This window comes from Labrus mixtus, chromosome 10 (genome assembly GCF_963584025.1).
Source record: "Labrus mixtus chromosome 10, fLabMix1.1, whole genome shotgun sequence".
Taxonomy (NCBI): domain Eukaryota; kingdom Metazoa; phylum Chordata; class Actinopteri; order Labriformes; family Labridae; genus Labrus; species Labrus mixtus.
Genome location: NC_083621.1, coordinates 28415437 through 28439958, shown reverse-complemented (window position 1 = coordinate 28439958; position 24522 = coordinate 28415437). Strand labels below are relative to the sequence as shown.

Here is a 24522-nt window from a genome sequence, read left to right as displayed (position 1 = left end):
CCCATACCTGAATTATCATTAAATTGATTCTTCCCACAGTGAAAAGGAGAGAAATAATCATAAAACATTGTATATAAAACTACACAGTAGCATTAATGTTCCATTATTTAGATTTTCAGGGGAACACGGTCATAAAGTGAGTTTCTCCATGTTAACTTTTAATACAATTCATTTCAGTTTATTTTATTTCATATCTTTACAGAATGTTTCCTGTGAATAACAATTGTAATACTTCTTTATTTACATTGATTTAATAAATACAAACTTAAGGTTAAAAATCGGCATACAGAAAATTAGCGATTTCAAAAGTATATTTTCCATTTAAAAGGGAAAAGTTGGCTCCACCTCATACCTAACTATCACATAATAATAAGCCTCATATAAAGTGAGTTTCAATCTGTGCATAAGGCTATTCTGTGAAGTACAGTACATGATGCAGTTATACTGTTCCTTCAGTAGAAGTGTAGATGACCCTTTATTCTAACATTTATTTAAACTATTCTATAATTGGTTTATCAAAGATTCAAATATTAAAACTGCTAATATGGCCTCTCTTCTCTTTCTGAAACTGAAGTGCCTGACATTTTGTAGACGACCCTGAACTTTCGAGTCAGACTCAGATCTTTTCAGTCCATTACGGTAAAAATGGCAGCACGGCGTGTGCTCTACGCTCTGCAAATACGCAGAAATGGGGGTGTAACGGAGAACTGCAGAAACCCAAAGCAACAGTGGGCTGGATTACCTTTTCTAAAACCAAATACTGGCGATTATGGAAATAACCTCGGGGTCTTTGAACCAGTAAATCCGCGCAATTGACAGCCAGGATGCGGTGGTAATACGAGAGTGTAATGTTTAGCACCTTTTTCTCAGCAGTGGTGAAATCCACGGAATGTTCCACACGGGAACAGCTGACCATAAGATGCCGCACTTAGCCTAACGAGATGTGAACATTACAAGGAAACTATCAGTGATCTGATGTTTGCATATTAACAATCAGGTAACTACACTCCTCCTCTTGCTATTCCTTTGTCTCGGTTGAATTTTGGTCATTTTTGCTGCGTGTTTACGGGAGATGGTTAGACGGGTTATTAGGGTTGTCATCCAGCTCAACCTCCAGCCCCTCCTTGTTTTGCTGCTACCGAGAGCGATGTTGTAATGTTTACATTTAGTATGTTGCAAAGCACTGCTGCTGTCATTGCTCTGCTTTTCAACAAGTGCACAAAAGACTAGATATGCCCGAAAGCTTTGCAGTGAAGCATTCAAAACAGACAGACATGATTTATTATCGGGCCTGATAGGCAGCTTCCCAGGCCCAAATGAAGCTTGATAGTTCTCCTGATCAAACCACACAAAAAGTGCTGCTGAATTCGCTCTAATAGGCTACAAAGCAGTACAGCTGAATGTCCGTGTTATAGCTGATAATGGCCGTTCCTCACTTTAACAGGCAAATACAACATTACATAACCAGCTGAGTAGTCTACTTACAGTAGGGCACTGTAGCCTTTATTTTGTTTATTTAAAGTGCAGTTTTCCACCACAGATAAGCGTTAAACAGGATTGTAACCCCCAAAAAGAGTAAATAGACTACTCGAACCGTTAAATACAAGACAAGGCTCTGCATTTGGAGTTCAATAATTGTGCTTCATTTTTAGTTTAGTGACTTAAATACATTTAAAATGATTCACTAAGCTTAAACTATAAAAATGCTGCGTTACAACCACAAACCCTGTATTACTCTGTTTTTAAAAGATTAGAATAAACTGAAAAAATGCACTCTAGCACAGCAGCATGCAGAGTTAAAGAACTTATAATGAGTTATAGAAGGTATATTACAGAATCAGTTTAACTTGTGTGTCAATGATGTGCATTCATCTTTTTATTGAGGTAGGACAAAGTTTATTTTTAAAAGCTTGCATGCGAAAGTTAATATCTTGTGGGATGTTTTAATTATATATTTTTTCTTAAAAACAACAAACTTTTTTGTGACTTGAGGGCCTCCGTAAAATAAATACAACAAAAATATTCTATATAAACTAATTTAAATGTTCTCAGTAAGTTGAAGCACAAAACAGGTATACTGAAGTTAAGTGTAAGTATCTTCATATCATATTTGAAAACAAAGCTTTAGTATTTGCTGAATAATTTTGACACAATGCGACGTCTATAGCAGGACGTTCAGATTAATTTAGTGTATTATAGGTTTTTAAAACCAAAGTTAATTTCAGAATCGAAAAAGGACGAGATGCCGCTTTACTATCAGTTTAGTTGGATTATGTTTTCATAGTTTATAACATCACACAGAGCTTTGTATGTAAGTATTTTTAATCCACGAACAGGAACAACAACAACAGGAACTGCTTGTTTTGATACATTGTAGCAAACACCGTCTGGACGTCTGATGTCTGTGTTTGCTGCACGCTGATTGGTGATTCAGAAGAGGGGGCGGGGCTTCGTCCTAACAATGCATTTCAAGGAATATCCACGCGCCAAGCAATGTTTCTGTTGAGGTTGTTAACGTTTTGTTTTCTCACGTCTAACGGCATCTCCTGCTCAGGTAAACGCTGCCGTTAACCGACAGGTCGTTTTGTGGTTTCTGGATAACGGATATCTCATGCAGGAGTTGGAAGCGTGTGTTAGCTGGCTAGCTTTAGCAAGCAAATAGCAGCTCTGTCCGACATTGTGAAAAAGCAGTCGGAGGAAACGGCAGTCTGGATGTTTTAACCTCCACCTGCTGATGGTGGTCGGTTAGAAGAGGTTACCTGAGAGGATAACTTGATGGGACGCGACATTTTGGAGGCTGAAACACCTGCACTCTCTCCTTCTCGCCGATCAAGCAAACTAGCTAAACAAAGTAAGATGTGGTGTGTGTTGGCTCAGTGTAGCCTGTCCACATAAAGCTGGTCTCTGTGGTTTAGATGACACATCACACGGGTAGACTTTGTGTGCAGGGAGAACTGAGCACATATTATAACCGTGCATTAGCATGCTGGCTGGATAGCCTCTTATAAGCAGCTATCCTTCTTCACCTGGACAAAGCGTTAGCCTAGCTGCTCAAGGGACTCCGTTTGGCCCTGAAATAAAGAAACAACGTTCAACACACCTCAAATGTTTTGTAATTTGCGTAGTGGTGTGTGCATTGTATTATGTTAAACACGATGTGGCGGTGTAGTGGCCTCTTAAATAGTGTAAAAGCAAGCAGTCCCACTTGCCTACCAAATCTTTTGTTGTTGCTTTGTCTTTTGAGCACATGGCTTTCCATGTTTTGTTCAGGCATGCTACAGCGACCCCTATTTATTGTGTCTCCGCATGTTGGCTACAGCAGTAATTACACTATTAATTAAACACTCATAAATTCACTATTTATTATAGCATTGAAGTTGGAATCAAGTCAGCATATGTTGAAATAAACTATTTGATATAACATTGAAATTGAAAATATAACCAATCAACATTGTGACTGTTTAAAAGTAGACGAGCCTTTAATTTAAAATGTCTTAGAAATTGATAAGTCATTTGGTAGTAGTCAACATGCAGTATGTTTTGTAAACATAAATCCAGGCTTAAAAATATTTTGCCGTGAATGGAGCACAGGTTGTCAGTAATGTGCACTACATTTCATCTGTAAGTCATACACATTTGCTTTTTTATTAGAAAGTGTTAAAATCAACTTTATCTGGTGTTTTTCTGTCAAAAAGCCTGAGTGAAACTGCCATACAATATTATTTCTTTCCACGTCACTCTCAGTGATGACTATAATGAGTGCTCAGTAATACACAAAGGATATAGTTCATTTGTAGCACATGAAGCAGGTTTGTGAGTGACTGTGTCAATCCATGTGATTTCACAGGGTTAGGACAATCAGAGGCTACATACAAGTGCCTCCACTGTACCATTTCCTTTCCCAGAGTGTGACTCGTCTGCACGACGTCACCAATGCGACCATGGGAAATAGCAGTAAATAGGCTGCCACCAACAGCCCCCTTAAACCCGAGGAGGTTCCTTGGAGAGCCCTGCAACGCCCCAGTGCATCCCAGGAGAAGGTACCAACTCTGATTTATCTTGGTTTTTTTTGGCAGTTTGAATATTACACTTTAGTGATTTATATCTTAATGGAACTATAAGGTTTAATTAGGGAAGTTTCAAACATCAACCAGGTGTGAGCCTCACAATACCTTTCCTACAGGCAAAAAAGTGGGGATATACTCCCTTTCTCTTTCTTAAATGTATTTAAAAAAAAGAAGTGTTATTGAGATGAATAGTACAATTAATAAGCACAACACATTGTTTTTTTCTGAAGTTTAAAGTAAAATGCACAGATTGCAATTTTTTGGGCGTTTCCATTTCTTCAGGTTCTGACCTGCTCATACACATTTTGGCCAATTCAGTTTTTTGTTTTTCCTTGAAAGAACTATAAGTGACAGTAAAAACAAAATGTTTTGTGTTGCCATAATGAAACACTGACTGTTAATTTACTGTCTATAAAAAAATGTTGAATATTGCACCAGCTTTCATGACCATGACCATGTCCTTTTCTCACTCAGTCAAACCCTTCTTTTCTTGTATATTATGTATTTGATGCCATAATTTATGGCTGAAGTGTCTTCTTGTAAGTGTAAAGTTAATCAGAACAATTATCACATTCACAATAATTGACAACATTGAATTTCTGCATCAAGTCCTCTTTCTAAAAAGGTTTAAAACAGCCTTTATTAATGCTCACTATGTCCCTAGTTGTTTAATGTCACTAACTAATAAATCAAATTAGAGCCACTGAGAAGTTTACTGCATCACCCTCTTCAAGTACATTCCCCCTGACTCCTGAAGGAATTACCCAATAAATAACTGCAGTTGGTGACTATTTTAGTAGGCTATTGTTTGCACCTGTGGACAGTGTTTATCTCGTTTACACCCGTTAATAATCAAGATGCAGAACTTTTTCCTGCAGAGTGATCATTTCAAACCACTTGCTCAATGCTGAAGTTTTATCAATTAAGTGTCCCACTGTATAAAATGAATCTCACAGGAATATTAATAAAATAATATTTTAAAGCATTGTACTCCCCCAGCCCTGTGGAGCGATAGAGGGAGGGAGGGAGGGAGAGAGATAGTGCACGCAGCACATACTTAGGAAAAGCGGATGTGCAGATGCCAGGGACAGAGAGGTATTTTCAGGCAATGGGAGCAAGTGCTGGGACATGGCCTTTGTTTTATCCTCCAGTTTGTCAGAGCTTGCTCACCTCTGCTGATGACACAGGAAGATTCGTCAGGATCAGGATTTCTCTGTATGTCTAACTTTGGTCCACAAGTGTCCCAATGACTAACTTCAGAAATAAAGCAAATTTCAAACAAGAATTTATCCTATATGAGTTCATATAATTACTGAACAAACCAGGCCATGACCCAACATTGATAAAAATCTAGAATTGAATTTAGTTAATTTTGATTGGTGTAGACAAACACACCGCAAAACACTAAACAGGTATTCTGATTTGTATGTTAGCAGTCTTAAATGATGAAACAAAACATATTTCCTGTATGGTAACATATTAAAATAAATGACATTTAAACATATTTAATAGAACTCTATTGAAAGTTAGATGCACACCTACCTAGACTAATGCAGGTCTGAGCTCGTTTTAAGATTCATAATTTTTTACTTTATTATCTTACAGCCCACCAGTAAGACGCCAGTGGGGGAGACGAGACAGACCTGTTCTGCACAATTCCCTGGTTCAGGATGAGAACTTCCATCGTCTGCTTTTCTCCCAACACCACCAACCGGTTCCTTTAGATGAGTCCAGACAATACAGCCACACCAGCACAGCACCACGCATGCTTCACCCTGCTGCTCACCTGCCCCAGCAGAGCGCCATCATGGTGGATCTACACGACCAGGTAACGGATCAGGAACTGCCAGATGAGTACTGAAATGTAACATTTTAAAAAACAGATTAAATTATCTCTTCTTTTTCCTAAAAGATGCACCAAGGATCAGTTCCAATATCATACACTGTTACCACGGTGACGACCCATGGATTTCCCATCCACACCGGGCAGCCCCTTCCAGGGTGCAACACTCAGCAGCTCCCAGCATGCTCGGTAATGTTCAGCGGACAGCTCTCTCTGCTCTGCTGCCTTCCTCCTCCTGTGAGTTTGAAAAGGAAGAGCCCAAATGTCATAGTGGCATCCATGTAGCACACCATAGCAGCCATGCAATCTGTCACTTTTCATGACTTACAAATGAGCCGCTGCTATTAATGTGCAGGGTTTGTGCTTTAGTCTCTTCTGTTAACACAAACAGTAAGCAACATAAATATAACTGTCCTCCATTTAGATTATTTTTTGGAAACAATCAGACTTCATAATAATAATAAGTGTGGTGTTGTGGCAGTACTGTTATCTTATGTTAATGCATTGCTTCTGTTCACTACATGCTTACAACATGCTTTCATCGTAACTGCAAATATGAGGAGCAAATTTGCTTTGGTTAGGCAAAGGTTAATCAAAGTGTTTAAATCCAGAAACATTTATTTAGAATAAAGAATCTGTTTAAATATATTTTTTTCCTGTCTTTTTTTCTTCTCTTCACAGCTCATACAGGCATGTACCATGCAGCATATGCCAGTGTCTTATCAAGCCTTTCCACCCCTAATCTCCAGCGAACATTTTGTATTGCACCCAACCCCATCTGTACCCCCCCACCAGCCGCCGCACCTTACTCCTCTGAGCCAGTTTGTCCCTTTACAGCCTCAGCATCCACGCATGGTGAGTAGATCACAGCCGACATGTGTCAATCAATGACCGTACAGTTTCCATGCACCTGTTGAAGCTAACAGAGACCCTCTATGTACATTTCTCTTCTCAGCCTCTACAGAGGGTAGAGAATGAAGTTGACCTAAGAGGGGACCAGCACCCATTAGGGACCTTCTCCTACCCTCCATCCCATCACCCACCAGCGCTGCCTCCGTCTCTGCCCTTACAGTATCTTCCTCAAGAACCTCTGCACCAAGAGCTTCCCTTTGGAGTGGTGAGAACAATAACTTGCATCACACCTGTTCAGATTGATTGAGGGCATATGATTCTTACATTTAGTTGCTTAAAAATACCAAAGGGGATATTAAATTAACATGTGTAATTTCATTTGTCTTAGACTTTAAAAGAGAAATCTGACTTTTACATCCTTGGTACCAGCAGAGAAGTAACAGACAATCAAAGAAACTGACAAAGCCAGAGAATTGTTGCAATCAATAAGAAAATGTTCATTTTACAACAGCAAAAAGGTGAATTTAATGAACAAGGTGGGGGTGAGGATTGGACAAAGTGGTTGTGCCAAATAAATAAACTCAACAAAACAAAACCGGACCCAACTAGTCTCTAATCTCATGAAAAAGAAATCCAAACACAAACCGAACTTCCTTCTCTAAAAATATTCAAAGAGAAAACTACATAGGTGGCACAAACCACACTTACATAGTGTTTCTAACAAAGTCAAGTCATAGTCAAGTCATATTTATTTATAAAGCACATTTAAAAACAGCTACAGCTGACCAAAGTGCTGTACAATGCAATAAAAAAAACAACAACTTGAGATCACAACGTCCACAAGAGAGAAATATATATATGTATACATATATACATATATAAAGAAAGCAACAAAGGACCCTGAAAGAAATTCAGGACTAAAGTCTATTCAGGACCAGGGGACTCAAATGCTAAAATATAAAAGTATGTCTTGAGACAGGACTTAAAAGAGTCAACAGAGGGTGATTCAAAGTCAAAGTATGTGTAACAAATGTAGGGGAACCCCAACTTGACCAACAACAAGACTGGCAGAGACCATGATCAACAGCACGAGCTGGTGTGTTCTTATATGGAGCCTCTCAGCTGCTGATCATCCAGTGGCTGGGTGAAGCAGGTGATGTTCATCAGGTGATTACCTACAGGGGAACAAATCAAAAAAGGAGTGAGGTCTCAGTCTGCAGTATGTAACACTGACCTGTAAATGAATCCACCCAATTCTGTATAACTTACTGAGATCCTAGTCTACTAAAATAAACTTATTATATATGTTTATTATTGTTCAATACTTACTTTGGTTGCAAAAAAGAATGTCATGAATGAATCTTATTGTCAGGGTCACATTTTTGTTTGCTTCTGCATTGCATCATAATTTTAGAAATAACCTAAATGAAACAATGTTATTGTTGACCAGCAATAATGATATTTGTAGAGAACTTTCCAAGTGCTTTACTGAAGCAATTAAAAATAGACAATCCCGAGAGTACGGCAAAATTCAGATAAACAGTTATAAAAGGCCCAAGTTTAAAGAGCCAATGACAAATGAAGGTAAAAACAATGAAACAGTGAAGTTAAAATATTTGCTCACCGGAGCTCAGATATAATTATCTGTCAGCTAAAATGGCAAATTTGTAAAAAAAACAAAACTAGTCTTAAGGAAGGATTTAAAAACAGAGAGTCAGCTGAATGAATAGAAAGTGTGAAGACTGTTCCAGAGCTGAGGGTGAAATCACAGCAAAAGCTTGATCACTTTCACGGCAACCTTGACTCAATAAGGGATTCACCTAGAAGTCAGTAACTACTGCAACCTTTTCTTTTAATTTGCTGATAGTAAGGGTCTTTGACTCGCTATTTTCTTGATCAACATGTCCATTTAATACAGTCCGACTTTGCTTTAACTTTTAGTCATTATGAAGAAGATAAAAGAGGGAAATATAATAACAGAATTTAGTTTGACACAATTCCATGAATCTGTCTTTTGTTTCTCCACAGCCATATCCCCAGATGCTGCCCCGGAGAGTGAGTGGTCAGAGATATCGGTTGCAGCCGCCCCTCCCCCCTCCTCCTCCACCTCCATCTTACTATCCCGGCTTCCTCCCTTACTTCCTGTGAGTACCTGCAGTGGAAGTACCAGTTTATTATGTACAGCAGTCTTAATGCACTTTTGCAGCTGACTCTTAAGTTATTAATTACATTCAATTTGTCTTTTGCATTTCTGCTTTTCAAAGTTATGCTGTGAAGAAGAAGGACAGAAATCATGTGGTTTCCACACAGAGCTTTACAAGTTCTACTTCTTTTGTGTTCGTTCAGGTCAATGCTTCCTGTGCCGCCAACAGCAGTGGGCCCTGCCATCAGTCTAGACCTGGATGTGGATGATGTGGAGATGGAGAACTATGAGGTAAGTGTGAACCTTGTAGTTTGGGCGAGGAAAAAAAAAGGCAAATCCCTTTTTTTTTTAAATTTAATATTAGGTCTATAACAGAGATCTGAAGATCTCTTTGCTATAATAGGTTAGTTTGTTCATAGACGTTTCATGACTCCATGGTATTTCAACTGGAGTATTTAGATTAGTTAAAAGTATAAGATGTTCTACAATGCTCGTGTATAAATCCTTGTTGATTTAATGTAAAGATTTGTAGAAATTCAGATGTACAACAACTTTTTAATGGTCCTTTGGACACTTCGAAGCAAAGGCTACCTCTTCCATGTTGTCAGTGTATGATATCTTTGGTTATGGGTGAGACTTAAATATACTTGTTTTGGAGCTTTATGGATCACACCACAGTTTAATTGTATTATGTCCTAAAAGATGTGGAGCATCCTCAGTGTTGCCTCTCTTTTCTGTGTAGGCATTACTGAATCTGGCAGAGCGGCTGGGTGAGGCCAAACCCCGCGGGCTCACTAAGGCAGATATAGAGCAACTTCCGTCCTACAGATTCAACTCAGAGAATCATCTGTCTGAACAAACGCTGTAAGGGTTTTTCCTCACCTTTTTAAAGAAAGCAAACACTCATACTCTGTATAAAACATCTGGTAACTCTTCCCTCTGCTCTTCTCAGGTGTGTTGTGTGCTTTAGTGATTTTGAGTGTCGGCAGCTACTTCGGGTATTACCGTGTAACCACGAGTTCCACGCAAAGTGTGTGGATAAATGGTTAAAGGTAAGTTCAGCTCAATACAGATGTTTTCTTTCATGTGAATATCTCCATACACAATGATTAATGTCTTTTTTTTCTTTGTGATTGACTTCCAGACCAATCGCACTTGTCCAATCTGCCGAGCCGATGCCTCGGACGTTCACCGAGAGGCGGAGTGAGAACTTGTCTCTGAGTGCTGAACATGAACGCTGCACACTCCTGAGTCTTTCCCCTGAAACTGGGGACATCTGCCACCTAACCTGCGTCCTCCAGAAAATATAGCTTACCACCCTACTCCTCCTGCCCCCTTCCTCAAAAATAAGCAATCCAGGATTGTTTTCTGGAGCCTGTTGTACCTCTGCTGTGCTTCATCGTCCGAGTCTCATGAAACCCACTGCCTATTGCAGCCTAAAGCCAGAGGTCTGGGATCGTCAGCCAGTCTTACTCTGCCCCCCTCGTTGCAGATTCCAAAGATTTACCCTACGATGCATCTTTTGCTGCTTTTGTTTACAGGGTTTCATTTTTATTTGGTGGATTTGGTTGTGGTGTTCATGACTAGCAGGAGTCCTGCATGGGAAACGGTGAGTTTGGGAGCCTGGAGGATGATAGGCTGGACACTTTGTGCAATTAGCAGAAAATAATAGGAATACTTCAACATGGGTATCTGTGTTTGGAGGCGACGCCTGACCATCATAGATGCATGTTTGTGTAGGTGTTGGGCAAAGTGACTTGTTAATAATGTATGTTCTGCAATAATGTATTGATCATTTCAACAGTTTTACCCCTTCTTTTGTTTTAGATTTGCCAATGCTATTGTGAAAGTGTGACTTGCTGTGGTTAAATGCAGACTCTGTTAAGCCTGAGGTTATGGACTGCAAGTGATGGGACATGCAACTATGGGGTGTCTTCAACCCCAGATTATCCTCTCTGGAAAGCAGATCTGTACAAAAAGCAGTTGTGGATTATTGGACTGCATTTTTTTTTCGAAGGTCATAACTGCACAAGTGCTACACCCACCCTCCATGTCAGCATTGTTCCTCTGGCAAGTGTGTATGCGTGTATGCGTGTGTGCATATTGTGTGTATGTGTGTCCTGTTCACAGAGCCAATGCATTGTGTAACCACTGGATACAGGGCAGCATGCTAGGATTTGCATGAACTGTTGATTCAGACTAGCAATATTTTAATCAAGCATTACCACCAAATTGATCAAATTCTAAGAAAAAAAGAAGAGACAAAGAAGCATACTAAAAGAACTGCTTGCTTATTCAGAAAAGCGCCATGAGGGAAGACTTGCATGTGGTTCCACCCTGACTGCGTTTAAAGATGGGAGTCCTTGTCTGAAGGCTATGCTGACGCCGTAGAGCTCTGGAGGCCTGTGCAGAAAGCAATATGAACAGTGAGTTGCAAGTTTCAAATGAACTTTCTTCCCCTTTTAGGAAGACGGGGGCTTTTATTTCTTTGTTTGTGAGCCAAATCCAATATTCAGATATAGCCTATACTGTTCAAGATTTCAGATCTGCCTTCTTATGACCTTGACAAGCACAAACCTATTACTAATCCTGAATACACTTTGTCATTTCCACTTGTTTTAAAAGTATGCCATTTTTAGGGGAAAAAAAAGGTTTATTTATTGGTTTTATCTTCTAGAAAAAAAATGCATTGAAGGAAACAGTTGGAGCACTAACTATGTTTGTGTATGGTATGTGTTATATCCTGGTAACTTGGCTGGGTCATTGTCTTAGGCCATGGTGACGGTGTTGTAAAAGAGCAACTGTATGTATAGCTTCAGTGTGAATGCTTTTAGATAAACGTTTGAAGACAGAAGAATGTTGAAAACCTTTGTAGAAGTCACTGGTGACGCTCCACTTTAAGCCAGCTGTCGGTGTCCCACAGTGATCAAGACGGGGTTCAAATGACAGAGCGGGAGTGTTCAGAAGTGTAGAAACACTGTCAGACTTCTAGTTCCCTGCTTGTGTTCACACACACAAAAAACAAAACAGGAAACATTTGGGGTGGGAGGGAAGAGGGCATCAAATGAACTTTTGCTATGGAGTCACTCTTGTCTCTTAACTGCCCCAGTAAGCACTAACAGGCTGTTGTTACCTTTGCTTTTATGTGTAAAGGGATCTTGCCTTTTTCTTTACTTATGTTTCTTAAGTGAATGTGAGTCTTTGACGTGTGCCACCTTCCAGAGAAAAAAAAAAGAAGCCATTTAATGAGTTAAACCCACAGCTTTGAGAATTAACCTATGTGTACATATCTATTTGCTGGCATATATTGTAAGTAAAAAAAAAAAAAAAAAAACACTCAGGGCCTCTCAGTATATAAGAATAAAGGAGAACAGTCCATTTCAAATAGAAAGGATGCCATGGAAAGGGTTTATCTGAACTTAGTTTGGTCATTTTCCTCAGACTATAAATAATTTAAGGTAATCAATTATAATATTCTGTTATGTCAGAAAAAGTAGATATTACATCATTTAAAGACAGGCATGCAAGAAAAAAGATCAGTAAATATGTTATTAATATTCACTGAAAAGAGGCAATGTACACTGCAACTCATTACAAGTGTATTATTCAAACTGTTTGACTTTTGTTCTCTTACTCAAACCATATGTTCAACATAGCGGTTGTGATCCCCTTTTTTAACGTGCCGCGATGCACTCTATCCTACCTAATCCACTCCCAGATCTACTTCAGAGATTTTTGCATGACTTTAAGAAAAAAAAGGAAAAACAATTGTGTTATAGTGAAGGATATCTCAGAATCTGGTTGAGACCTATTTAGTGGTGCACAATATGCATGCTTGTCGACCAGATCCCAACAGATTTTTAGCTCTAGTTGGCTTTGGGTTCTGGGGGTTTGGATCTTAACGCTCAGCTGATAACTGCCATGCATTGTACTGCACACATTTGTAATAGAACTGAATGACTACAAGATTTTATTGCGCTAACTTCATTTTATAGGAGAAAAAAAAACTGGTCTTGAATCCAGGAATTCTTACCTACATTGTGTTACTGTTATTGCCCTAACGACTGAAAGTGACATGCTCTGAAACTACTGTAGTTGATCAAAAGCCATAGTGAAAAGGTGCTAGATGTTCTGCTTTTAGGTATGAAACTCACAGGCGTGAATGCAATAGTTTGTCATGGATCCCATGTATTCTTAAAGCATGTTATACTAATACCCCTGAACAATGTCAGTGAAAATCAATATAGTTTAAGGGATAAAAAAAAAATAGTGTTGTCATACTTATTTCAGTGTAGTACTGTACCTGCCTATCAGGCTCTTGCTCTTAGTGTATCAATATCTTAAAATGTATTGTTCACATATAGATACCTTAATTCATGTTAATGTTAACACTGTTATTTTTAGAGTAAATATTGATAATTGACAATATCCAGCTACCCTATTAAAGGAAAAGAGAACCTCCCATTAAGGCCTAGTTAATGAGGTCATTTTGAATGACAACTGAGAATAGAGTCTTGTAGTCTTTCTGTTGAGTTATTGAATAATCTCACAGCTTGTGTGGTGCAAAGATGTGTTCCAATAAGCAGCTCAAATTAATTTAGGATTTGTGATTGATTGCTCTGTAGACACCATTTATTGTTTACCAATGACTTTTGCTGTGGTGGGATAGTGGTTTACTGTTCGTACTCTCCCTGGCCTCTAGAGGTCGTTGCCTGAACACCAGACTACCCACCCGCCAACAGAGCCAGGGGCATGTGTTCTGTGTTAGGCAGATGTTTTGCTTTGGTACTTGCACATTTACAGTTACCTCATTTTTTCCATGTTTGTATTGGAGGGCGGGGGGAGAAAACAACTAATATATATTATATATAGGAAGCGGTTCTTATTAATGTTATAATTTTTCATTCCATTGGAATCATATTGTTTGTAGCATTTAACATAACTAGTTAGTGTATTATATATACATCTGTATACTGTTTGGAATTTTTAAGATTTGTACTTTTTTTAAATGAAAGTTGCTAGTTATGCTTTACCAAGTAGTGCAATCATATTTTTTTTTAATTGTTGTGGCTGATTTGAAAGGGTTGTTCACTAATAAATGTATGATGTATACCAATACCACAATTGTTTTCTTTAAGTTTAACCACTCATAAGATGTTTGAGTAAAGCTGGAAACTTTCCTAGAAAAAAAGAGGCCAGCCTTTCTCTTACTCAAGATAACACAATAAAACAAGCAGCATATGTGATGTCTCCACATCACAAGCAAATGCCATACATTCTCAATAAAGCAAGGTTTTTAAAATGTTTTTAATTTATAGTTGGAAAATTACATCTTTACATGAGCCCATTGAGATGTTACAGGCGAAACAGGCATCTATGAGTAACCACAGGCACACTATGGGCAGACTCGTACTATACTATATAAAGCCACATGTAAAAGCTGTGGCCCCTGTTAAATATTGTATTTTTAAACTTCATGAGGCAGTCTGCTTTACATAGTAACCAACCTGCTTTGGTCATCATATGACACAGATGAGTCAAACAAAAAGAAAGTAAGGTGGGTTAAGAGTTTTTAAATATCTAACTTATGTACACGTCATGGCTCACTTAAAACAGGGTTCCCATAATTCCTAGCATGTCTACATCACCCAACCTGCTCCCTTGAGGATTACATTTACTTTTCAGACCAGTCAGTATCGATCACAGCAGAAACAAATGGGACTTTAACCTGCTCCGTGCTCCTCAGTCACTGTGGGAGAGGCATGTTTTAACTTTTGTGGCAAGAGGATGTTGAATTAAAGACACATGGATGGAATGTCAAGTCTTGGAAAGAAGAACTGCCAAAGCATTCAGACCATCAAAGAAATCAAGACTTCTCTGTGCTTCACATCCTGTTTGTATTAATATTAACACAACCTGCCGTCCGCAGATGACGAGACATGAACTTGTTTTGGGTACGGTTCTGGCTTGTGCGGATACATTTCAGAAGATTAATCCTTTGCGGCAACGCTTGCTGTTTAGGAAGGACAATAACTAACTGGCAGCTCCTACAGACGATGCAGAACACAATACACTTCTTTGTCCACAAAGATAACAAAGATGAGTTCAAGGGAGGACTTCAAGAAATATTTATTTGATAAAATTCAAGACTTTCCAGGTTATTGGGAACCCTGTAAACACAACCAAACAAGGACTGGATGCAGGGTGGTTAATTTTTTATCTCAAATGATCCTTTGTGCATAATGGCCATTTAACAGAAGGAGAAAAAGAAAAAAGAGGAGTGGGTGGGCACTGGAGGAAATCGTGTTTCCATGTAGAGGAGGTATGTCATCTTTTAATCGTCCGTAAGGTCCTGTACAAAAAGGACCTCGGAGCGGCTGAGCCCCGCCTCTTTCAGTGTGGGAGGGTTGGGCTGCTCTTCAGTCGGAAGGCAGGGCAGGACTCGGCGAGGGAAGTTTGTTACTATCTGAAACTTCTCTGGAGATTCTTTCAAAGAGAAGAGGAAGTCGTATATTACCTGTGGATCAAACAGTGAAGTGAGTTGGCACATTAACACAAGAAGTGTTCTGTTGATGAAGACAAGCAATGCTTCACAACACTGCACTGTTTTTATCTATTTAAAATGAAGTCCAAGCATTGAATTGATTCATAACAGGTATGTAAAATACATTATTTGGTTCACATGTGTTCCAGGTGCTGGTGAAATACATTTCTTATTAGGGGCAGTAGAAGCTTCAAGTTGAGGCTGTGACTAATGCACTAATGCAATGCCAAACATGTGACCTGAGGAACATCATGCTGCCACTTTCCTTTCTGAGTCAAACAAAAATTTTAAATTTTATTTTATTTTCCATTTCTTATTTACAATAAAAGTCAGTCTGATATCACCTTAAGTGGTCAGATAACTGATCATTGTGCATACAGAGTCTGTGTCCATGCATGTAACATGATACCCAGGCATGATGCTCAAGGCAGATTTGAAATGAGAGGGTATTGGCTCATTAATGCTGTGGGCAAATTAACCACAAGTTAACAGAGCAGACTGATTTAACTGATTGTTAACTTTTAGCAGCTACACCTGCAGCGCACACAGTGAAGAGAGTCACAGACAACCTAAGACTGTGAGCTTTTTTATTATCAGAAATGACTATCACTGGGCTGGTCATGCAAAGTAAACATAACTTTGTTGATGACATACAAGCGAACAAGTTTCACTGTTTATGAAGAAATCTCTGATCTCTTGCTCTCCACATCCTGTCTATACTTCTGTGTCAGGGGGCTGCACCCAGTTTGTGATCAAAGTAGGAGGGGCTTAAGACTTTAAGACTCAAATAATAAATAGTATGATAGTTTGACTGACATTTTAATGAATGTACATATAAATACAATGGCCCTCACTTATCAATCTGGTGTAGAAACCAGAGCAGATTTGGGTGTAGAAATCATCGTACGACAGGGTCCACGTGGGACCTATGAAACGTGCGTATCTGGCTGACCACAGCGTACGTAAGACCGGGTGTTGATAAGTGTTGCGGCTGGAAACGATCGTCATTTAAATACCACGCCCCTATTTATTCACGGCTCAGCTGAGATATGACCTGAGTGACACCATAACAGAAAAAAGTAAAGAGGAATAACATTGTGTTGTCTGGCAGCCTGAAATGTTGGACTAAATAGCTTCAGAGGAAATACGCCTGCATGGAAATCTCAACAGCGTTGGTGTGGATAACCGAACTCCAGCGGAGTTTTTAATAATTCATTTAATTTAGTCTCTGGCCTGTGTGCGTCTGCTGTGCGCAATTACGCATTATTTAAATCTCCGGACATACCGATTAGTTATGATCTAATGTTGATGTTCTGTTTTCCTAAATATTTCATATTTCAGAGGCTAAAAGTTGTATTTACTGTCCTCTGGAAGATTTTCTGTCCTTTAAAGTAACTGTTTTTAGTTTTTCTGTTTTTATTTGTCTCAGTATTTTCTGCAGCGATATTCCTGTGCGCTGAATGTAATTACCGAAAGCAGCCTCTCTAATCTTTAAAGTAAATTAAAGCAAAAATTAATCAAATAAAACACACAACTAAATAAATCACCTGACAGCCTGCGCTGCTCAACATTATTTATAAAGCGATGTAGCCTACAGAGATCGTTTGAGGTGGAGCGTAATATAAAATACATTTGTGATATCTTATCTAACAGTGAATCTGTGAACCTCTATCTGCCTGTCTTAACAAGCACTGTTATAGTATGATCTAATTATTCTCCGACATAGACAGATTCACTGCACTGCAAGTCCACACTGAGTTGAAAATGTGCGTACACGAACTGAGACCTGGTGTGAGATTTGAGCGTACCCTCCGCTCACGTCCAGATTGATAAGTGCCAAACTTTGCGTGGAAATGACCGTACACCCATTTTTCTGCCGTACGTACGTTTGATAAGTGAGGGCCAATGTGTTTATGTGGGGAAATATTGTTTTAGAAAAATTGTAATAAATATTAATATATAGCTGTATACAGTCCAAACTCTTTCTGCCGGGCCACCCTGTGGCATATTAGTTTTTCCAGTCCTGCAATAATTTAAAGACTAGTGTGTGCTACAGATGTTCTGAAGTCTGGGGTGCAGCTGTGAGACTGCCACTCTAAGTTCATTTTCAATGTACAGCTTTGATCAACAATCTTGTTGATTGAGATCTCACACAGGTAGAATGTGGCTAAAGGAAGGAGTGTGGCTTTCTTCATTACCCGACATTGTACATGTCATATTTGATTGTCTTTGTTTTAATAGTTGTGACGTCTGCTGTAGATGAATCACTAATATAATGCATGTATTCACACTTGTGGATTAAAATGTTTATGTTGAAATCAAACATCTATGGAAGTGTATTGCATTCATGTGGTAGATTTTTTTTTGCTTGGTTTTGATTATGAAATAGGAGGGAGGAAGATCAAAAGGCAACGATGACCAGTGTCATAGATTTGATTGTATTTCCATCTTGGTTTAAGGCTTTGGGAAATATAAGCGTGTTTGAGTAACATAGAGGGTATTCTCATGAGCTTGTCGACTTTGCGCAGGTATCTGAAGGCATTAAGGTTGTTCAGACGGAAAGCACAATCTGACCTACTTGACATAGTGTTATTCTTCCAGGATCAGTTAAATAGATATGGTATGCTTCACTGATATAAAGTCATGCATCTGAAATGCATTTAAGCTTGCCTCAACATACGATTAGGCATTTACTGTAAATACTGGATTCCCATGGAGTTCAACTGCGGCTATACCGAAATGTTGTAATGAGCTGGTGTAATATGCACTCCCATAAACAAACCTGCGCCTCCTCATCACCACCACCCTGATGCTTTTCTTGTTATGACGAGATCTTTTTCTCGTTATAACAAGAAACCAGGCAAAAAAATAAATTCCCCACATGAATGCAATACGCTTCTCTAAACATCATTGTCAAGCCTACTGAAAACCACTGCACGAGATAGTCAACCATCTCTTTAGGGGGATGACAAAGGTGGTACTCACCGTCAAAGACTGCCCAAACAGGAATCGTCTCTCTACTCGTGTATCGTTAGGCAGCTTAAACACTATTTTGACACTTTCTGGATCATCTGCAGGCGGCTCTGGGGGAAGACATTCTGATTTTCTCTCCTTTTCCTCTTCGAGTGTCTGGAGTTGCACAACAAAAATTATAATGTATGAAAAGAAAGGATTTTGATGTTTTCTAAAGTCTCACTAAAAACTCATTATAAAAAGGTCTCCATTTCTTTTCTCTAGGTAACAAACTCAAAGAAAGTCTCACTTGTCGTCTCCGCTCCTCAGCAAGAACACTCTGTCGGACCTTCTCCTCCTCCTGCCTGATCTGCTCCTGCTCCTCCCTCTTCTTTCGGTCCTTCTCTTGGTCTGCACGGAGGGAGGCGAGATAGGCCTCGTCTTGTTGCTGCCTTAGCACTTGGGTCTGGTTCCTCTCCTCCCTGAAACCAACATTTTCCTTAACTTAGAAACTGAAACTGTTCTTGTTTGTTAGCAGAGTTCTGCATTGAAAAAAAGAGAAAGATTTAGGGCGCGGTCACACTGGCCATCTGTAGCGTGCTTCAACGCTAAAGTCCAGTTCGTTTGTCCAGTGTGACCGCTCCGTATCGTGCTCAGGCACGGTACACTTCCTTGTCTTTGGCACACTTCAGAGAGGTGTGCTTCAGCACGGTACACTTCATGCACGAGCACAAGCATGCGGGTACACAACGCTGACAGCCTTCATTATGGAGAAATCCAGAGTTTCATGTCTGTATCTGACTAACATGAGACAATATAAGACACAAAGTATCTGTCATGTTCTCTGTGTTGTTCTCCAATGTGTGGGGATCCGCGCGGACTCGGCCGCACGTCTATTTCATTTAAAAAATTTATTTACGGCTGTGTCTCATTAAAATGGCTTAAAAATAGCCGCAAAGTCAGTAAAGTAGCTGTCATGTTCTTTGTGTTGTTCTCCGATGTGCGGCCGCGGACTCGCCTGTGGACTCGGCCGTGCGTCTATTTTATTTTTTTATTTATTTATGGCTGTGTCTGATTAAAATGGCTTAAAATAAGATGTTAAGTCAGTAAAGTAGCTGTTATGTTCTGTGTTTTTCTCTGATGTGCAGACGGCGACTCGACTGCGCGTCTCTCGCTCTCTCTCTCTCTCGTCCGCCTGTTTGTAAACTGAGCACGCTTCATAATAACATAAAGCGTGCATGTGTTGTATTACGACGTTATGTACAAGAGGTAATCGTGCTTAAGCACGGATAGTCCTGTGTAGTGTGACAGTGCCCTTACAGTCTTTGACAGAGGGTTGCTATGGAAAGTGCAAAAACCGCAAAATAGCTGCACACTCAACAGTAAAAACGATTTCAGGTGCACGACCGCAACAAGACTAAAAAAAGTGATGACTAAAAAGTCAGCACACAAATCTCACTGTAAGAACAGCAAAACAACAATGGACGCGTTTCAGCACTAGGCCTTCATCAGCGTTCGCTGACTTTTTTGCTATGGAAAGTGACCGTCAGCAGTGACTAATGCCATTCACACACATGCATACGCCCCCCATCTAAGCAGCAGGAGTTAGGGTTAAGTGTCTTGCCCTTGGCTGCAGAAGATGGGGATCATACCCAGATGAGATACAACTGATTCTACCAACTGAGCCACAGCCGCCTTCAATACTTCCATACCTGAAAAAGTATGTAGCCCACACTTTTTATAGCATGGGAATATGATTTATAACTGATATTAGGGTTAACCAGAGAAATTAGTGTTACAAGATTTAGGCGAAAACACCAATAACATTATTTTACTGCTTTATTTTATGTTTTGTGTGTTATCAATACTAAGACAACAGATATTAAAAATATCTAACAATTGCTCTTTATAGATTTTTTACATCTGTAAATTTATTATCATTTTAAATAAGGGGCATAATAGGAAACACTTATGTTATCACAGGTTTATTGTTATATAGTGGGAGATATTTTTCGCCCTGGTGTCCATTATACCCACATGTACAATATATGGAGCCACGTGACATATAGCTATAAAGATAAAATAACCTGATATAAAATATTAATGTAAAACCACTCAAGAAAAACATCAGTGATATGTTTTTAAAGTTAGTTAAAATGTGTAAAATCAGTCAGTGACAAACAGTGACTACATTACTAAAACTGATATTATTTGATCAACAACTCGAAGCAAATCTCATTAAAAAAATATAAATGAAGACGAGTGGATATTCTGCCACACCGAGAACTGATTTCCTTACCGTTCAAGGCGCTCTGACATCAGATGTGTTTGGTTGGCATCCATGATGAAGTTGAGCTGATTGATGAGGTCCTCTGGCTGGATGAGACCCTCGAGGCGACCCACCACTGTCATTTTGCGATCCTTGAGCATTATCATGGCCAAGAATGGGTAGGTGTTCTCTCGCAATGCCTGGGATACTGAAACACAACCATCACACAGTCACTCTTTTAATACTGCTGCTACTTTACGCCTTTGTTTGTTTGATGGGTGACACATCCAAACACTCATGTAAATAGTTTCAGCTTTTGGAAACAAGTTTTGAGTTGTTCTACCTCACCACATGACACTGGAGGAAATGACAACATTCAAAGCATCAAAACATATGAGCAACTTCCTACTGGACTCGCTGTCTGTTGATATTTTCTGATGATTTACAAAACACAAACATCTTTGTTAATCTTCTATTTAGTAAAACATAAAGAGGGGCTCTTTATCCACTTTCAAATGCTCAATTTTGAGTTTGTTTCATCTGTCCACCACACAGGAGATACACACACAGAAAAGATGCTGTTATAGGCTTAGACTACCATGGGGGACTGGTACCTTGAGCTCTTATCTCTCCCTCTCTATCTCTCTGCATATATAGTGCATCATATTACTGCATGTATCTATCTGTAATCTCAGTCACTATCCACATATTTTCCTGGGAGCTCCTGAGCTCTCTTAGGCTCCTCAGGGTCATTGGTGGACGGCCTGCCTGAACAGGCACAGTGTGTGTGCAAAATGTACTTTTCCATAACCAGAGCAATCCATGTCACATTGACATCTTAAACTAATGGTGAGTTAAATGAAAATACACTTGCATACCTCTGTAGCCCTCAGGCTTGCTGGTTGAGCATGCCCAGAAGAGCATTCGTGTGTTGAGGAAGGTTAGAACCTCTTCTGTACATAATGTGGAGCTAGAAAGAGAAAAGACACAAACATATTTAACAGGTGAAGATGGATATAAAACAGTATGTGTTATTCAAAAATATTATTGAGCTTGAGCTTATGTGTCTTGATGACTCATAAACTAGACAGAGTCAAAACAAGCGTGTGCAACTGCTTGCCATTGAGAAACATCAACAGATGCTGTGTAGAAACAAAAATTCAGAAGACGAAAATCGGGTTATGTACAGTAAGGTATTAGATAGATTACCGGCAAAACTCATCTGTGTCTTGATGATCCTCCCCATGAAGGTACACTAATAAGAAACGGAGCTCCCGTTTGGCATCATTCAGGGCCTACATTTTTTTTTAGGATGGACAAAAACAAAATGTTGCAATTTTACCTCAACCTGAATGGATTAGAGCATACAACTGTGTGCATGTTTGGTGCTCTACATCTCTTAACATCACTTAACTCACCTGGCTGTATGTGCCCTGGTAAAATACTGGGTGTGACCGACCATACTTCTCCTCGAAACTATGAATGAAAGACACAACATCTCCAACAGGGTCTGTGACACGACCACGAGGATCTGGCCTGATGAATCGCAGGGCAAACCTGGAAGAAAAACACACAGTGGGGGGTCAATACACTTCCCACAGCTACAAGTTAAACTATCATCAGTTGCAAGTTTTATTCAATGTGTGTGACTTGCCTGAATATGTCCAGAAGTGTGTAATATGTAAATCTGAACGGTAGCATTATCAAGTAGTAACTCCATCCTAGTAATCCCTGAAAAGAAGAAACCATGCAGTATATTAGCTTTTAAACACTATTTCAAAACAAAGTTTCAGGATATAAATGCTTTTCTATGCATTGTCCCCATACATGCAGTTAAGAATAAGACATTTATTAGAACATTTATTGAAGATGGGGTTAGCTTAAAAGTAAAAGAATAGCATTTAAAGGACCCTAAAGAAATAAAAGCATAAACTGAGATTAACTGACACCTTCTATATTGTGGCTATTTGTAAACAAGCATACGTTTTACAAAAAGAAATTCATCATGTCATAGTAATGTGAAAACATTCAGATAACCTACCCTGGGTTGTGGCCTTGAGACAATGTAACTATATACTCTATGGTCAGCTGTATTGACCTGTAATGGTCTGGATGGTGGAGGGTTAAACACACTGGGCACTCCTTCTTGCTCATTAAGTCTGTCTTGTACTGCAGCCTGAAAAAGTATCATTTAAGGCCGTCATACTTTAGTCATAAACCAAAAGAAAAACGATTCACAGATTACAGCAATCCAGGTAGAGGCATATAAACACAGATAATGTCTTTACCTCTATGTTCCAGTTGTGCTGCTCTAATGTTCGACGACACTGGTCCATTGACTCCAAACCAGTAAGGTCCTGGTAGACATGAAACGAAAGTAAAAACTGAATGAGTCAGGTAACTCAGACAGCAGTAAAGTGTGATTGAATGACAGATGTTAGTTCTGATTTAAAATGCTTCATTTAAAAAGTTAGCATGGATCATGTTTAGGTTTAATTAACCATGCTCCGTTATCGAACACGCAGCTATCACGACCTGAACAGAACTACAACACAGAGAACAGATAGTTTTATCATAGCTGGGTGACGTTAATGATTAGCTTGAAGAAGCTAACCCTATACAATAAATGGTCTAAAGAGTAGCGTATTGGACAGCTACAGAAGTGTCCACAAGTAACGCAGAGATACAGTATATCACAAGCTTTTTTTTAATACCAAAAATGACAACATTTAGCACACCCAATAAGAGTTATTTCATTATGAAAGTAGGGTGACAGCTCGACCATGACTACACTGCTAACTGTTTAGCAGGTAGCGTCAGTGGAAACCTGGCGTTAACTAAGTCACAATAAAGTCATATTCTAAATTACGAGGGCTGTTAGATGGTATATACCCTCGCGAATAACAAATAACACATTTTAAGAAAGGCAAATCAAACCAATGGCCTCTGAAATCTGCTAGCTTAGCTGGTGTTAGCTTGCTGAGCTAACTTTAGCTTTGACTGTAGTTAACGTAAAGGGGCTAGGCGCTGCGCTATAACGGAGTAAAACCCTTTTAACACACACGGCCTCGTCTATTCACAGGGTGTCCAATATCGAAGCAGGAGGTTTACTGTATAAGGCTTCCAAAATGACATGTTTTGGTGTTTAATTTCGGCTGTCTACCTGAAATTGGAGGAGTTTTTCCGTCTGCGCCTGAGATAATTCTGGCTCCTCTGGCGCCGCCATCTTACCTTCACCAATCACCAGCAAGGCGTATCAACGTCAACTGTCTTTTCCTGTGTAGGGTTGTGAGATCACAACCTCTGCGGGATACTGCCCCCTAGCGCCGTGGAGGTAAACAACACCAGGTTATTATGGGCCTTTCATTTGGCCTCAAAGCATATGGAGGACGAGATCTGACAGAAGTATAAATAAATAAATTTATAAATAAATACTGGAATAAATAAATAAAATAATGAATAAATAAATAATTAAATGGTAAATAAATGGGACATAAATAATTAAATGTCTTAAATTTATTTCTACATTTATTTATTTCCACATTTATTCATTTCTACATTTATTTATTTCTACATTTATTTATTTTCACATTTACTAATTTCTACATTTATTTAGTTCCATATTTATTTATTTCCACATTTATTTATTTCTACATTTATTTATTTCCACATTTACTAATTTCTACATTTATTTCCACATTTCTGTGAAATGAGTATGTTCCTTTTTTTTTTTTGATTTGTCTGATTTTTATTATTCTAATATGCCAGGAGGAATACCCTTATATTGCCCTCTCAATTGAAAGGCTTTGCTCATTTTCTCTCTTGAAAGATAATATGACACAGGCTTAAGGT

General features: G+C 39.1%; 2 protein-coding genes across 5 annotated transcripts; one reads left to right on the top strand and one right to left on the bottom strand.

The window, feature by feature from the left end:
- The first annotated feature begins 650 nt into the window (after positions 1-650).
- rnf44 (ring finger protein 44) lies at positions 651-14023 on the top strand. Of its 4 annotated transcripts, none has more exons than XM_061049019.1 (11): positions 651-997; positions 3848-4040; positions 5673-5895; positions 5980-6147; positions 6592-6765; positions 6866-7027; positions 8791-8906; positions 9109-9196; positions 9648-9769; positions 9858-9957; positions 10050-14023. In XM_061049019.1, the coding sequence occupies exons 2-11, from the start codon at positions 3934-3936 to the stop codon at positions 10110-10112; spliced, it is 1323 nt and encodes a 440-aa protein (XP_060905002.1). In that variant the 5' UTR covers positions 651-997; positions 3848-3933; the 3' UTR covers positions 10113-14023. The 4 variants fall into 4 exon arrangements, with proteins under 4 accessions (XP_060905002.1, XP_060905003.1, XP_060905001.1 ...); XM_061049020.1 differs by lacking the exon at positions 651-997 and adding an exon at positions 2356-2554; XM_061049018.1 differs by lacking the exon at positions 651-997 and adding an exon at positions 2359-2851.
- Positions 14024-14193: 170 nt separating this feature from the next.
- Positions 14194-23985, bottom strand: faf2 (Fas associated factor family member 2). The gene is made up of 11 exons (XM_061049017.1): positions 23834-23985; positions 22959-23027; positions 22712-22846; positions 22325-22401; positions 22089-22227; positions 21880-21965; positions 21549-21640; positions 20701-20878; positions 18712-18883; positions 18435-18578; positions 14194-15422 (listed from the first exon to the last, which is right to left on the bottom strand). Exons 1-11 carry the CDS (start codon positions 23894-23896, stop codon positions 15240-15242), a joined length of 1338 nt encoding a protein of 445 aa, XP_060905000.1. The 5' UTR covers positions 23897-23985; the 3' UTR covers positions 14194-15239.
- Positions 23986-24522: the final 537 nt, after the last annotated feature.